Source organism: Lagenorhynchus albirostris, chromosome 1, assembly GCF_949774975.1.
Source record: "Lagenorhynchus albirostris chromosome 1, mLagAlb1.1, whole genome shotgun sequence".
NCBI lineage: Eukaryota > Metazoa > Chordata > Mammalia > Artiodactyla > Delphinidae > Lagenorhynchus > Lagenorhynchus albirostris.
This window is the reverse complement of record NC_083095.1, coordinates 41,862,367-41,879,238: the sequence shown is the minus strand read 5'-3', so window position 1 is coordinate 41,879,238 and position 16,872 is coordinate 41,862,367. Positions and strand designations below refer to the sequence as shown.

Here is a 16,872-nt window from a genome sequence, read left to right as displayed (position 1 = left end):
TGTTATTATAATTATCTCTGGGAAACAGAAAAGAGTGGATTATGAAAACCAAGGGCAGGATGAAATGTGACATCAAGGTATGACTGAGGCCTTGTGCTTCAGAAACTTGTAAGATGCTCGCCTGAGATAGAGACTTAGGAGGGCAGGATATTCCCTCTTTAAATGTCTAGAAGAACTTACTAAATGATAGGCACTTTAATTCAGAGCCTCATTGCAAAAGACATTTTTTTTTTTTTTGCGGTACACGGGCCTCTCACTGTTGTGGCCTCTCCCGTTGCGGAGCACAGGCTCCGGACGCACAGGCTCAGCGGCCATGGCTTACGGGGCCCAGCCGCTCCACGGCATGTGGGATCTTCCCAGACCGGGGCACGAACCCGTGTCCCCTGCATCAGCAGGCGGACTCTCAACCCCTGCGCTACCAGGGAACCCCAAAAGGCATATTTTTAATAAGACTTTTTTAAAAAATGAATTTTGCTATTACAAAATCTTGTTTTCCTGTAAGGGAAGAGTTTTCATTGGCAAATATCCAACACCTTAAAATCCCCCTGCCCCATCTCTCTGTCTCTCTCTGGTTATTTCCTCTTCTAAAATTTATACACATTCATATACATGTGCACATTCTCTTGTCCCCTTCTCATTGCTAACAAATGTCATTAAACTGCTATCCACCCTACTGAGTTCCTCCACACTGCCCATCTCTCAGTTGTGACAACACTCTTTTGCTTTAACTTGAATCTTTCCTTTGAAACTTGAGTAATGAATCTCATTTTTCTGTGGTCCCCTGTTCAGTTGTAGATATGGATGATTGTAAGTGTACACACATACTCATTAAAGTTCAGAAGTAGACTATGTTAAGATACACTAGCTAATCTCAACATTGAAACCCCACCTCCAATGTTATTAAATAAATGCAAGACAAGATATGTTTGAACGACTGTTGTTAGAGGTCCAGCCCCTGGTACCCCTGATTGAAATCAGTGAACTGATGTCAGCAGCCTCCCCTGTGATGGCCCCCACCTCAATCTAGGCAATACAGTACCTACTTCATCACGGGCTCAAACATTTTTCTAAGAATCAACTGAATAGTTAATTTTTGATTTATACAAACTCTACTTTTTTTTTTTTCAATTTTAGTGTGGGAACTTTAGTCTGGGACTAGTTTTGTTCAGATTTCTAAGACTAAAATATACATGACTTCATCATCACTAGAATTCCTAGATAAAAAGATCATTCAGGATGGCTTTGACATGCCTGAACGTCAATGTTTTAGAAACTCAATTGTAGTCTATCTGTTGCTGTTATGTTCATACCAGAACTTTTAGAAATTAGCTTATAAAACCATGCAGCAACTGAAGCGCTGCATGTGGTGTATGAAGAATGTCGTATTTTTCCCTTAAGAGCTTAGTTTCTAATAAAATATTTCCAAATAAGTAAAAGGTTGAGAACGCCTCGATGAAGAGAAAAATGGTAAAAAAGCATTATTATAAATTTAAAGATATGAAATATAAAACAATTGAAAATTGTCTTATTTAAGAATAAATGTTGAAAATATTTCCTTTACAGAGATAGGATCGCCAAAATGTCAGGAAAACTTAACAATATACTAAAGACAAGTAGTGCAAGAAAAATAAAAGCAATTAGACCATGAAGTATTTATGCAGTCCTCCCCAACCTAAGAGTTTCAAACTGTGAAGAAAATGAAAGATCTGGAAATTCTGAAGTAGTTGATTAGGCATAGGGAGTAAGAATTTGTTTGACCTTGAAGTTAGAAACACCGTCCGTTGTAGTTTAGATGTAATAGCATTAGATCCTTACAGAAGGAGATATAGTTCTAAAAAACAACTTGACTGGCATTGAACAGTATTTGGATGGTCATAATAATGCTAAGACACTTGAAAGCATACTATCTCGAGTTGTGAAGATAACCAGAAGAACTAAAAACAGAAATGTTAAAACTAAAAAGACTGGCTGTGCTATTTTGTTAGCCTATATATTTTTTCATTTAATTTTTAAAAATTCGCCCTTAATATTTTGCATTTTATCTGTTTTTAAAAGATTTGCCTTGAAAGGGGTTCTAAAACAAAGGATTTAGAATAAAATTGTATTCTCAGTTATGAATTTTGAGTTGCCTTAATGATTCCATAATCAGTGAGTGTTTTCTAATTGAGGCCCAGGAAGTACAGTAATACCCATATTATTTATGATTAGTAAAAGCAGCTAAGAAACACTGTATCCTATTTGCTTTTGATACTAACTACATGGCACCAATAAATGATACTAAACTACTTCAAAGAAAAGTTAAAAGTACAAGTTTCCTTACCCCTGCTGAGTTTGCTCTTAGTTTTATATCCTGAGGAGTGCTCTGCCCTGTGATATTCTGCTTTCTTGTTTTTACTACTGTTTAGTTAATAAAGAGTCATAGGATGTAATCATAGATGTTAAGCTGAAATGAGGTGGACAAGGATAAATGGTTTCACAAGTCGTGGAGTATTACATTTTTTCCTTTAGAAGCGATTGATAGACACGTTCAGTAGCCAAAGATAAATCCAGCGAGTTATATTTGACTCAATTTGACCTTTAGCCCCTTGAGAGAGATTGATATTTATGTGATCACGGCGTTCTCCTGGAAGACTGAACTTCTTAAAACCTTCTTTTTTCCAGTTTACTAAAGCAGTGAAACACTTTGGGGAAGAGGCTGGCAAAATACAGCCAGATGAGTTCTTTGGCATTTTTGATCAGTTTCTTCAGGCTGTGTCAGAAGCCAAACAAGAGAATGAAAACATGAGAAAGAAGAAGGAGGAAGAAGAGCGCCGAGCTCGAATGGAGGCTCAGGTAAGTGGGTGGCCAGTTCCACCCCCAGAAAGTTCTGTTGCTGCATCTCCTTGGTTTTTAGGAAGCGCTCTGCCATGCTGGCAAGAAGGAGGGCATCAATGTCCTATCTAGAAGGCTGCTGGGAGTTTCAACTGGTAGAAAGTTTCTCTTGGGCAATGTGGCAGTCTATATCCAAAGCCTAAAAATATATATCCCCTTCCTTTGATCTGGAGTTCCACTTCTTAGAAATCATTCTAAAGAAGTAATCATACATGTGCACAAAGAGAGCAGCAGTCTTTATGATAAGCCCTAACCTGGAACAACCTACCCGTTTACTGACTGGGCATTAGTTCTAAATGATGTAATAGCTACATAGTGGACTGTTTACACAGTCCTTAAAAGTCATGTCTTTAAAGAATATTTAATGATGTGAGAAAGCTTAGATAACAATGGTTATCTCTTGATAAACAAAAGGGGAAAAATTATCCTTAATTCTTTAAGGATATCTAAATTTTCTATAATGTGTGTGTATTATTTGGCTCTTAATAATAGTAACTCTTGCATAGCAGGTTCCAGGCATCCACAGTAGATACAGGCTTAGCCTTTGATGTCAGGAACGTGGCCTAATGAGCATTTGCTTTAGTGTCTCTATACCATCAAAGAAACCAATATTTGGGGTCTATTTAATAGTGATAACTTTCTTATTCCATCATAGAAATATGAGTAGCCTTAATTGCTCTCTTTTTAACTAGAATATCATGGGGTTTACCCAGATTCTAGACGGTAAGAGTCTAATCACAAAGTGGTGGTCAGTTTTTTCATTGTTCCTTGCTTCTCTGATGAGCCCTCATGTCCCAGTCATCCTCTCTCATGACATCCAAGGGGGCTGGCAGCTATCAACAAATGTGGCTCAGCGGACTGAAGCACCATCATGTTCCACAGAATTCATCTCCACTCAATACAAAACACAATATTATTTTGACACTTCTCTAAGAGGTCACTTTCCATTTGCAGCTCAAGGAACAACGCGAAAGGGAACGGAAAATGAGGAAAGCAAAAGAGAACAGTGAAGAAGGCGGAGAGTTTGATGACCTGGTTTCCGCTTTGCGCTCAGGAGAAGTGTTTGACAAAGACCTTTCTAAACTGAAACGGAATCGCAAGCGCATTACCAACCAGATGACGGACAGCAGCCGGGAGAGACCGGTCACAAAACTTAATTTCTAATTTCCCTTGAATACTTTTTTAGAAAGCTCATTAGCGGCCCTTTGAAGTGACTAGAACTTTTCATTACACTGCCTTGCAATCCAAACAGTGGCAATTTCTCCTTTCATCTGCGAGTGAATGCGTGAATGTGTGTGTATGTACATGTATGTGTGTGTATATATGAAGAAATGTATATAGAAATCTGAGAGTTGTCTGGAGACCTATATGTTTGGTTAAAAAAAAAAAATCTATGTTTATGTATGTGCTCAGAACCCGTTTGTGTATATGCATTCATATTGAGTGTGGCTCATCTTCTTCCCCTGAACACCATGACTGTTCAGAAGCACAATACTATCTCCTCAAAGAGATACAGAGACATTCCCTAGAGTAAAAAGAAAAAAAATAAAGCTTGAGAAATATTTTACGGTTTCCAAGCTTGATATACTTTGAAATTATTTTCACTGGTGAAACTGGTGTTGGAAAAATATAGATTTAAAATGGTTTTTGATAGTTGACAGTATGATGCTGGTGCATCGCATCAGTAGTTGATAGGACCAGCTTAGAATTTCTGACATTGATGTGGGGATGCAGTCTGTAAATGTTTATTGAGAACACCTGGCACAAAATCTGAATTATGTAGAATGTCAATCAGAGTTCTTTTATATGTTTAAAACTTGGACATCAGTTTTTCCCCCCTAATTTCATCGAGTTCTCTGCCAAGCACTCTTAATGATTTCTTTACATTGCTTTTGGAAAGAACACTATCTAAATGCAATCCATGCTCTTGTTAAAGAACAAAATTACCATAATGTGCTTGTTTTCCTAACAATATAGACCTATAAACTCTAAAAATAAAATTTCCCACCCAAGACTTACAAGGAGGAATTCTCTGAAAGGATAAAAATTATTTTAAAAAAAATTTTATGGGGTGCATTTTTTTTTTTTTTTTGGTATTTTCTGTTTTGTAGGACAAGCTGCATCTTCTGTAAATATAGGTCTGGACTAAAGGACATTTAGTGAATGCACAAAATGTCAACACCACCAACAGAGATGCCAAGAGCTATTTATCTCTAAGTATGTTTGATGTGATTTGCTGTTTATATGTTGTCATTTTAAGTTGTGTGTCGGTAACGCTACCTGTAAAATTTCAGTCCAAAAGATAAAGCTCTCAGGGAGAAATGAATAAAAACAATGAACATTAGAAAATAAAATATAGATGCTTACCATTAACCTACCAACTCTTAATATCCTTAAATTATATGATATATAAAGAGGACTGTTACTTTTTTTTTTTGCTTTGCTTTATTTATTAGTAGTGGGGGAGGGGAGCTAAGGTTCTCTGTTTTCTTTCCATTGATCCTGTTGTGGTTGGGTTTCCTGTGGAGAGAGTAGTTTGTCCTATTGCACTAGAACATTATTTACTCACTAAATTGAGTTTTTCAGTCAATTAACAAATATTTATTGAAACACCTACTATGTGCCAGGCATAGTAGGGCTACAGTGGTAAGCAAGACAGAGCCCCTGCCCCCAAGGAGCTTATGCTCTAATGGGGACAGTTAAGGGGCAAACAGAATACCGATGCGTGCGCTGTACAGGAATCGTGCTATTTAAAAATAATTTGTATAAACTATAATGCCTAGCGCAGATGGCAAGGTCTCTGCGCTACATGAAAGCTGTGAAATAGCGCTCTAAGAGTTGGCAAGAGCCGTGGTTTTACGTTTTTTCCCCCTCACTGCAAACTTAGCAACTTTCTACACATTATATGGATGACTCTAGCAAATAAAACAGTCACAAATACACAGCAGACGTCGCACTCCCCCAGCTCCTATGTACCAAGGTCTGCAAGTACACCACATTAAAGGTGCAGACGAGACTTTGCTCAAAAAAGCTTGGAGGTGAGAAGGAGTGGGATGTGCTATGTCTGTTCCTTAACTAAAGTGCCTCTATATATATTCTTTTCTATTTAGAGCAGGAGAAATTTGATCTGGCTCAAGTTTGGAACTGTCTTTTGAAAATGGCTTTGTTTTACAGTTTAAGGAATGGACAAGTGGAGGGAGAGTCACATAAAGGAGCAAGTTTGTGTAGCATGTTCCTCTCGCCCTTTTTCATCATCCTCATTTTGATATGGCCATCCTGGTAGGCCTTCTTTGCCATTTCCATTTTTCGTTTCTTTCCCAGAAAGCTGTGTGCAGGTAATTCCATGTGCCATTGTTGAAAAAAAAAAACCTACTTTTTAGATTGGTGCTGGTGTAAGTAGCCACTTTTTCCTCTCTTGGGTGTGTATTTTAAAAGTTTTTTGTTTGTTTGTTTTTTTAAATTAATGCCAAAAAGAAAAAGCATTATAATTTGTAAACTTAATTGTATGTCTTGTATCTTATTAGCTTAGTAGTTGGAACCACTTAGTCTTTAGGCGCGAGACTGTTGTTATAGTACCAAGAAAAAATGTTGTGTTATGAGACTGTAAATTTTTTTTAAATAGCAACATGCAATAAAGAGATGAATTCATTAGGTGTTATGTATATGCTCTCTATGAGTTATTAAAACAGCATTATCAAACTTCTTTGCACTTTCCACCATTAAATTGAAATATTTCAAGTTGTTTACTAAATTAGAAATGATACATTTTTTAAACCTGTACATACTGGGCCTAGAGAAGTATAGTTTTCTGCTATGGCAGTGTTCAGGATGTCCACAGACTACCATATACTACCTCCTTCTGTAACATGTTTTTGGTATAACTCTATGTGTTGAACAGTTTCATGGTGGAGCTACTGGTGAAATTATTCAACTGGGGATATAGAAAAGGGTCTCTAATCTCTACAATCAAAATCTTTTTCATTTTGAAGCATTTCCTTTTAAAAAATTAATTTATGATATAGGTTAATACGGGAAGCATCACCATATGGAAGAAGGAGTGTGTATTCTGTTCTCTGAAAACTGGGACTCTCTCAGCCCCACATCACTTCGGTTTCCTGGCCATCCTCTACCCAATTTGAAGTCAAGCTGAAAGCAAATTATCCTAGTGGTTGCTAGAGAATCCAAGCACTTCTGATCTTGAGAGTGGACTCATAATGTTCTTATAATTGCTAACATCTTGGTTTTTTCTACCTAGTCCCTGGATACTGCATAGTATCCAAAGACTACTTTGTTCTTTTACACTGGCATCCAGACGGGAGAGATCCTGCTGCATGGTCAGCAAATTTTATATTCCTCCCTACAATCATGGGGCCCTACATACAGAACCATCTAGACCCTCAGCAGCCCTTGGTGTATTGATAGAAACAGGGAAAAACCTGAAACTTGCAGATCATTATGCTTATTTGTACGTCTTCAGTTTTCCCCAGAAAATCATCACTGGGGAAAATGTGCTTCTGTCGGGCGGTGAAGCTGTTCAAACCCTGCAGGATTCTGCCCCTTTCCTATACTTAACACGGATTGGTCAGGCAAAAGGATAATCTTTAATAAACTAGTTTGGACACAATTCTTTAAAAGGTCAAGTTCTGAAAGGGGGGAATTTTCTGTGACCTTTTTTTTAAACAACAAACACCACCTATTCCCTAATCATATAGAAAACCTAAGTTAAGACCCCCCCAAGGTTTGGAGGAGCTTCAAGATGGCAGAAGACTAAGACATGGAGATCACCTTACTCCCCACAAATACGTCAGAATACATCTACATGTGGAACAACCCCTAAAGAACACCTACTGAATGCCGGCAGAAGACCTCATACCTCCCAAAAGGCAAGAAACTCCCCACGTACCTGGGTAGGGCAAAAGAAAAAAAAGAGACAAAAGAATAGGGATGGGACCTGCACCAGTGGGAGAGAGCTGTGAAGGAGGAAAGGTTTCCACACACTAGGAAGTCCCTTCGCGGGCGGAGACTGCGGGTGGCGGAGGGGGGAAGCTTCGGAGCCACAGAGGAGAGCGCAGCCACAGGGGTTCAGAGGGCAAAGCAAAGAGCTTCCTGCACAGAGGATCGGTGCCGACTGGCACCCACCAGCCCAAGAGGCTTGTCTGCTCACCCGACAGGGCAGGCGGGGGCTGGGAGCTGAGGCTCGGGCTTCGGAGGTCAGATCCCAGGGAGAGGACTGGGGTTGGCTGCATGAACACAGCCTGAAGGGGGCTAGTGCACCACGGCTAGCCGGGAGGGAGTCCAGGGAAAAGTCTGGAGCTGCCGAAGAGGCAAGAGACTTTTTCTTGCCTCTTGGTTTCCTGGTGCGTGAGGAGAAGGGATTAAGAGCGCTGCTTAAAGGAGCTCCAGAGACGGGCACGAGCCGCGGCTAACAGCGCGGACCCCAGAGACGGGCATGAGACGCTCAGGCTGCTGCTGCAGCCACCAAGAAGCCTGTGTGCGAGCACAGGTCACTCTCCACACCTCCCCTCCCAGGAGCCTGTGCAGCCCGCCACTGCCAGGGTCCTGTGATCCAGGGACAACTTCCCCGGGTGAACGCACGGCACACCTCAGGCTGGTGCAATGTCATGCTGGCCTCTGCGGCCACAGGCTCGCCTCGCACTCTGTACCCCTCCCTCCCCGCCAGCCTGAGTGAGCCAGAGGCCCTGAATCAGCGGCTCTTTTAACCCTGTCCTGTCAGAGCAAAGAACACACGGCCTCCGGTGACCTACACGCAAATGTGGGGCCAAATCCAAAGCTGAACCCCGGGAGCTGTGCAAACAAAGAAGAGAATGGGAAATGTTTCCCAGCAGCCTCAGGAACAGCAGATTAAATCTCCACAATCAACTTGATGTACCCTGCATCTGTGGAATACCTGAATCAGAAAATGAATCATCCCAAATTGAAGAGGTGGACTTTGGGAGCAAAAGATATATTTTTCCCTTTTTCTCTTTTTGTGAGTGTGTTCTATCCGTCTGTATTTTTTTTAACGTTTTAAAATTTATTTCTTAATAATTATTTTTTATTTTAATAACTTTATTTTATTTTATCTCCTTTCCTTCTTTCCTTCCTTCCCCTTCCTTCCTTCCTTCCTTTTTTCTCGCTTTTATTCTGAGCCATGTGGATGAAAGGCTCTTGGTGCTCCATCCAGGAGTCAGTGCTGTGCCTCTGAGGTGGGACAGCCAACTTCAGGACACAGGTCCACAAGAGACCTCCCAGCTCCACGTAATATCAAATGGCGAAAATCTCCCAGAGATCTCTGTCTCAACGCCAAGACCCAGCTACACTGAACGACCAGCAAGATACAGTGCTGGACAACCTATGCCAAACAACCAGTAAGACAGGAACACAATGCCATCCATTAGCAGAGAGGCTGCCTAAAATCATAATAAGGCCACAGACACCCCAAACACCCCACCAGATGTGGACGTGCCCACCAGAGAGACAAAATCCAGCCCCACCCACCAGAACACAGGCACCAGTCTGCTCCACCAGGAAGCCTACACAACCCACTGAATCAACCTTAGCCACTAGGGGCAGACACCAAAAACAACGGGAGCTACGAACCTGCAGCCTGTGAAAATAGGACCCCAAACACAGTAAGTTAAGCAAAATGAGAAGACAGAGAAACACGCAACAGATGAAGGAGCAAGATAAAAACCCACCAGACCAAACAAATGAAGAGGAAATAGGCAGTCTACCTGAAAAAGAATTCAGAGTATGATAGTAAAGATGATCCAAAATCTTGGAAACAAATTGGAGAAACTACAAGAAACGTTTAACAAGGACCTAGAAGAACTAAAGAGCAAAGAAACAGTGATAAACAACACAATAAATGATATTAAAAATTCTCTAGAAGGAATCAATAACAGAATAACTGAGGCAGAAGAACGGATAAGTGACCTGGAAGATAAAATATTGGAAATAAATACTGCACAGCAGAATAAACAAAAAAGGAACAAAAAGAATTGAGGACAGTCTCAGAGACTTTTGGGACAACATTAAAGGCACCAACATGCGAATTATAGGGGTCCCAGAAGAAGAAGAGAAAAAGAAATGGACTGAGAAAATATTTGAAAAGATTATAGTTCAAAACTTCCCTAATATGGGAAAGGAAATAGTCAATCAAGTCCAGGAAGCACAGAGTCCCATACAGGATAAATCCAAGAAGAAACACGCCAAGACACATATTAATCAAACTATCAAAAATTAAATACAAAGAAAATATATTAAAAGCAGCAAGGGAAAAACAACAAATAACACTCAAGGGAATCCCCATAAGTTTAACATCTGATCTTTCAACAGAAACTCTGCACGCCAGAAGGGAGTGGCAGGACATATTTAAAGTGATGAAATGGAAGAAACTACAACCAAGATTACTCTACCCAGCAAGGAACTCATTCAGATTCAACAGAGAAATTAAAACCTTTACAGACAAACAAAAGCTAAGAGAATTCAGCACCACCAAACCAGATGTACAATAAATGCTAAAGGAAATTCTCTAGGCAAGAAGCACAAGAGAAGGAAAAGACCTACAATAACAAACCCAAAACAATTAAGAAACTGGGAATAGGAACATACATATCGGTAACTACCTTAAATGTAAATGGATTAAATGCTCCAACCAAAAGACATAGACTGGCTGAATGGATACAAAAACAAGCCCTGAATATATGCTGTCTACAAGAGACCCACTTCAGACCTAGGGACACATACAGACTGAAAGTGAGGGGATGGAAAAAGATATTCCATGCAAATGGAAACCAAAAGAAAGCTGGAGTAGCAATTCTCGTATCAGACAAAATAGACTTTAAAATAAAGACTCTTACAAGAGACAAAGAAGGACACTACATAATGATCAAGGGATTGATCCAAGAAGAATATATAACAATTGTAAATATTTATGCACCCAACATAGGAGCACCTCAATATCTAAGGCAAATACTAACAGCCATAAAAGGGGAAATCAACAGTAACACAATCATAGTAGGGGACTTTAACACCCCACGTTTACCAATGGACAGATCATCCAAAATGAAAATAAATAAGGAAACACAAGCTTTAAATGATACATTAAACAAGATGGACTTAATTGATATTTATAGGACATTCCATCCAAAAACAACAGAATACACTTTCTTCTCAAGTGCTCATGGAACATTCTCCAGAATAGATCACATCTAGAGTCATAAATCAATCCTTGGTAAATTTAAGAAAATTGAAATCATATCACGTATCCTTTCCAACCACAATGCTATGAGACTAGATATCAATTACAGGAAAAAATCTGTAAAAAAAAAAATACGAACACATGGAAGCTAAACAATATACTATTTAATAACCGAGAGATCACTGAAGAAATCAAAGAGGAAATCAAAAAATACCTAGAAACAAATGACAAGGAAAACACGATGACCCAAAACTTATGGGATGCAGCAAATGCAGTTTTAACAGGGAAGATCATAGCAATACAGTCCTACCTTAAGAAACAAGAAACATCTCAAATAAACAACCTAACCTTACGCCTAAAGCAATTAGAGAAAGAGAACAAAAACCCCCCAAAGTTAGCAAAAGGAAAGAAATCATAAAATCAGATCCGAAATAAATGAAAAAGAAATGAAGGAAACGATACCAAAGATCAATAAAACTAAAAGATGGTTCTTTGAGAGGATAAACAAAATAGATAAACCATTAGCCAGACTCATCAAGAAAAAAAGGGAGAGGACTTAAATCAATAGAATTAGAGATGAAAAAGGAGAAGTAACAACTGACACTGCAGAAATACACAGCATCATGAGAGATAACTACAAGCAACTATATGCCAATAAAATAGAAAACCTGGAAGAAATGGACAAATTCTTAGAAAAGCACAACCTTCTGAGACTGAACCAGAAAGAAATAGAAAATATAAACAGACCAATCACAAGCACTGAAATTGAAACTGTGATTAAAAATTTTCCAACAGATCTTCCCTGGTGACACAGTGGTTGAGAGTCGTGCAGGGGACACGGGTTCGTGCCCCGGTCTGGGAAGATCCCACGTGCCGTGGAGCAGCTAGGCCTTTGAGCCATGGCCGCTGAGCCTGAGCATCCGGAGCCTGTGCCCCACAACGGGAGAGGCCACAACAGTGAGAGGCCCGCATACCACAAAAAAACGAAAAAAAAATCTTCCAACAAACAAAAGCCCAGGACCAGATGGCTTCACAGGTGAATTCTACCAAACATTTAGAGAAGAGCTAACACCTATGCTTCTCAAACTCTTCCAAAATATAGCAGAGGGAGGAACACTCCCAGACTCTTTTTACAAGGCCACAATCACCCTGATACCAAAACCAGTCAAAGATGTCACAAAGAAAGAAAATTACAGGCCAATATCACTGATGAACATAGATACCAAAATCCACAGCAAAATACTAGCAAACAGAATCCAACAGCACAGTAAAAGGATCATACACGATGATCAAGTGGGGTTTATCCCAGGAATGCAAGAATTCTTCAATATACGAAAATCAATCAATGTGATACACCATATTAACAAATTGAAGAATAAAAACCATATGATCATCTCCATCAATTCAGAGAAAGCTTTCAATGAAATTCAACACCGATTTATGATAAAAAACCCTCCAGAAAGTAGACATAGAGGGAATTTAACATAATAAAGGCCATATGTGAAAAACCCACAGCCAACATTGTCCTCAATGGTGAAGAACTGAAACCATTTCCACTAAGATCAGGAAGAAGACAAGGTTGTCCACTCTCACCACTATTATTCAGCATAGTTTTGGAGGTTTTAGCCACAGCAATCAGAGAAGAAAAAGAAATAAAAGGAATCCAAATCAGAAAAGAAGTAAAGCTGTCACTGTTTGCAGATGACATGATACTATACATAGAGAATCCTAAAGATGCTACCAGCAAACTACTAGAGCTAATCAATGAATTTGGTAAAGTAGCAGGATACAAAATTAATGCACAGAAATCTCTAGCATTCCTATACACTAATGATGAAAAATCTGAAAGTGAAATTAAGGAAACACTCCCATTTACCATTGCAACAAAAAGAATAAAATGCCTAGGAATAAACCTACCTAAGGAGACAAAGACCTGTATGCAGAAAACTATAAGACACTGATGAAAGGAATTAAGGATGATAGAAACAGATGGAGAGATATACCATGTTCTTGGATTGGAAAATTCAACATTGTGAAAATGACTATACTACCCAAAGCAATCTACAGATTCAATGCAATCCCTAGCAAACTACCAATGGCATTTTTCACAGAACTAGCACAAAACATTTCACAATTTCAATGGAAACTTAAAAGATCCCGAATAGCCAAAGCAATCTTGAGAATGAAAAACAAAGCTGGAGGAATCAGGCTCCCAGACTTCAGACTATACTACAAAGCTACAGTAATCAAGACAGTATGGTACTGGCAGAAGAACAGAAATATAGATCAATGGAACAGGATAGAAAGCTCAGAAATAAACCCACGCACATATGGTCACCTTATCTTTGATAAAGGAGGCAAGAATATACAATGGAGAAAAGACAGCCTCTTCAATAAGTGGTGTTGAGAAAACTGGACAGCTACATGTAAAAGAATGAAATTAGAATACTCCCTAACACCATACACAAAAATAAACTCAAAATGGATTAAAGTCCTAAACGTAAGGCCATACACTATCAACCTCTTAGAGGAAAACACAGGCAGAACACTCTATTACATAAATCACAGCAAGATCCTTTTTGACCCACCTCCTAAAGAAATGAAAATAAAAATAAACAAATGGGACATCATGAAACTTACAAGCTTTTGCACAGCAAAGGAAACCATAAGCAAGATGAAAAGACATCCCTCAGAATGGGAGAAAATATTTGCAAATGAAGCAACGGACCAAGGATTAACTTCCAAAATTTACAAGCAGCTTATGCAGCTCAATATCAAAGAAACAAACAACCCAATCCAAAACTGGGCACAAGACCTAAATAGACATTTCTCCAAAGAAGATATACAGATTGCCAACAAACACATGAAAGAATGCTCAACGTCATTAATCATTAGAGAAATGCAAATCAAAACTACAATGAGACATCATCTCACACCAGTCAGAATGGCCATCATCAAAAAATCTAGAAACAATAAATGCTGGAGAAGGTGTGGAGAAAAGGGAACCCTCTTGCACTGCTGGTGGGAGTGTTAATTGATACAGCCACTATGGAGAACAGTATGGAGCTTCCTTAAAAAATTAAAACTAGAACTACCATATGACCCAGCAATCCCACTACTGGGCATATACCCTGAGAAAACCATAATTCAAAAAGAGTCATGTACCACAATGTTCATTGCAGCACTATTTACAATAGGCGGGACATGGAAGCAACCTAAGTGTCCATCATCAGATGAATGGATAAAGAAGATGTGACACATATATACAATGGAATATTACTCAGCCATAAAAAAAAACGAAATTGAGTTATTTGTAGTGAGGTGGATGGACCTAGAGTCTGTCATACGAGGGAAGTAAGTCAGAAAAATAAATACCGTATGCTAACACATATGTATGGAATCTAAAGGAAAAAAAAGTGGTCATGAAGAACCTAGGGGCATGATGGGAATAAAGACACAGACCTACTAGAGAATGGACTTGAGGACATTCTTGAGACACACTTGAGGGATTGGGAAGGGTAAGCTGGGACAAAGTGAGAGAGTGGCATGGACATATATACACTACCAAATATAAAACCGATAGCTAGTGGGAAGCAGCCGCATAGCACAGGGATATCAGTTTGGTGCTTTGTGACCACCTAGAGGGGTGGGATAGGGAGCGTGAGAGGCAGGGAGATGCAAGAGGGAGGGGATATGGGGATGTATGTATATGTATAGCTGATTCACTTTGTTATAAAGCAGAAACTAACACACCATTGTAAAGCAATTATACTCCCAATAAAGATGTTAAAAAAAAAATAAAAGACCTCCCAATGTTTAACAGCTACTTGATACCATTCAGTTCCATAAGCACTAGCTTCTAGAACCATTGAACTTTGTATGGAGAGATTTAAAGTCAGGTTTCTTCTTGTATTTGGGTCATTCATGGACCATCACTATGTTGAGTTAGGTGCTCATTTTCTCCATGTGGTCTGTACATTGGCTTATATCTCTATATCCCTGTTCCCTCTATTAATAGGAACTCTACTGAAGTCTAAAAACTTTTGAGTCCATTATTGAGAAATGGCTTAAAATCTATAAATTCTTTATCTTGGAGAAAGCTTGGTACCCCTGGAGGAAGGAAATTTATAAGGATTTCATGTTTTCCATAGCGAAGACCAGTCAATTACTTTTCATTCAACTTGTCAGGAAAAGATCAGATCTAACCTTTTGGCCTCTTCCCTGACATGCTTTTGTCCCCTGCAATCAACTGTGTGTTTCCATGGTATCAAACAAACAACACGAACACGAGATTGCACACTAGGGCGTTTTGACAATGGAGATAATTATTTTAATCAAACCTTGATATGTTTTTGTTTTCCATGGGAAAGAGAAAGGTTCCAAAGTATAATTTTCCCATGTCACTTAAATAAAGCATGTGTTCTCTCTGCTTCTCTGCCTGTGGTTCCTTTTACTGGGAGGTGGAAAAAAGGCAATGGTTCTATACTGACCTTCGGTACCATCTCCCATTTCATTTACACCCATTAGGGTCAGGTGGGGACATTTCTGTGGCAAAGGAAGCGGCAATTCCCCAGTGGTGAGCATCTCTTAGTGTCCTTGTCCCCATTCCCCCACTCTGCCTGCAGTGTAAAGAAACCTTCCTAAGTCTAATGAGATTGGGGAGCCGCCCTGACTCTCCAGGGATGGGAGGGGTGCCTGGAGACTCGGTGATTGTGATGCCGAGCAATGACTCAGGAAGACAGGACAGCGGAGAGAAGGAGGTGTCTCTACCAGCTGCTTAAAAAGAGAAAAGCCCCTGTATGCCTGGCCACACACTTCCCTACCAAACTGGCCGAGGCTGCCCTCCTCCCTTGAACACACCCCCTCAGCTAAGCTCCCTTGGTTAACTTATGGTGCCCTCTGACTTCCCCAGTTTATTCACGTCTGGGTGTATCTCCAAAAAAAATACCTTTTGAGACTTCAGCCCAGTCTCTAAAAACTCAGGATTAACTCTTAGACCAATAGGACCTTGCTGTCCATGTCTCAGCTCCTTAGAAGCCAGGGGTGGAGGGGGGAAGAAACAAAAGGAAGGGCTAGTCACTAGTGAACTAGTCACACCTAGGCAGTTTAGACCATAAACTCAGGATTTCCAGATTAAGACAGTTTCTGCATGTTGACTGTCATTAGAAGGCTCACAGGAAGAGGCTGCCCTGCCTCGCTCCCTTTCCTCCTTCCCTCAAACCAGTTTCATTAGTCACTCCACCACCATAAAGGCCTCATTATTTGGAATTCTCTTAAAAGCCTTTTGCAGAAAACACTCCTCTCCTATCGCCTTAAATGTGAGATATTTGACCCTGAAATGCAGCAGCTGTTTAGTGACCTGACATTTTTATGGCTGGTGAGTTCTATGGCTAGAGGCACAGCTAGGAGGGCTCAGGCCGGCCCTGTCTTACTGGGTCGCTGCTGAAGGATTAACGCAACGGGGAAGAGAAGCCTCTACCACACGATCTGGAGAAATGATGCTTTGAGGGCACCTGGCGTTGACTTTCCCTCACTAGCATGTGGCGCAGGTGACCCTGATCATTCCTGCGACAGTTAAAATTTCAACATTAAAGTACTCCCCACAGAAGGCTGCTCCCAAGCTTCCTCGCCCTGATTTCTAAGCGACACTCTAGAACCTGATCGCTCTGAGCTGTCTGTTGCCAGCGTCCATGAGCTAGGAGCCTCGTGAACCTCCTGAATGCCTTCACTTCCCTTTTTGGGAGCTAGGCAGAGCAGTTCTACAACTTCCCATAGTGGGACGCGTGGTCCTGCCTCAG

The 16,872-nt window shown here is 40.1% G+C and overlaps 1 protein-coding gene across 4 annotated transcripts in view; it reads left to right on the top strand.

Annotated features, from left to right (window-relative positions):
• Window positions 1-6,529, top strand: part of DAAM1 (dishevelled associated activator of morphogenesis 1) — a 179,253-nt gene extending 172,724 nt beyond the window's left edge. For all 4 annotated transcript variants that reach the window (XM_060142004.1, XM_060141991.1, XM_060141998.1 and 1 more), the window contains 2 exons: window positions 2,662-2,832; window positions 3,826-6,529. In XM_060142004.1, coding sequence (XP_059997987.1) covers window positions 2,662-2,832; window positions 3,826-4,035 — 381 coding nt within the window. In that variant the 3' untranslated portion in view covers window positions 4,036-6,529. The remainder of the gene's footprint in view (window positions 1-2,661; window positions 2,833-3,825) is intronic.
• Window positions 6,530-16,872: the final 10,343 nt, after the last annotated feature.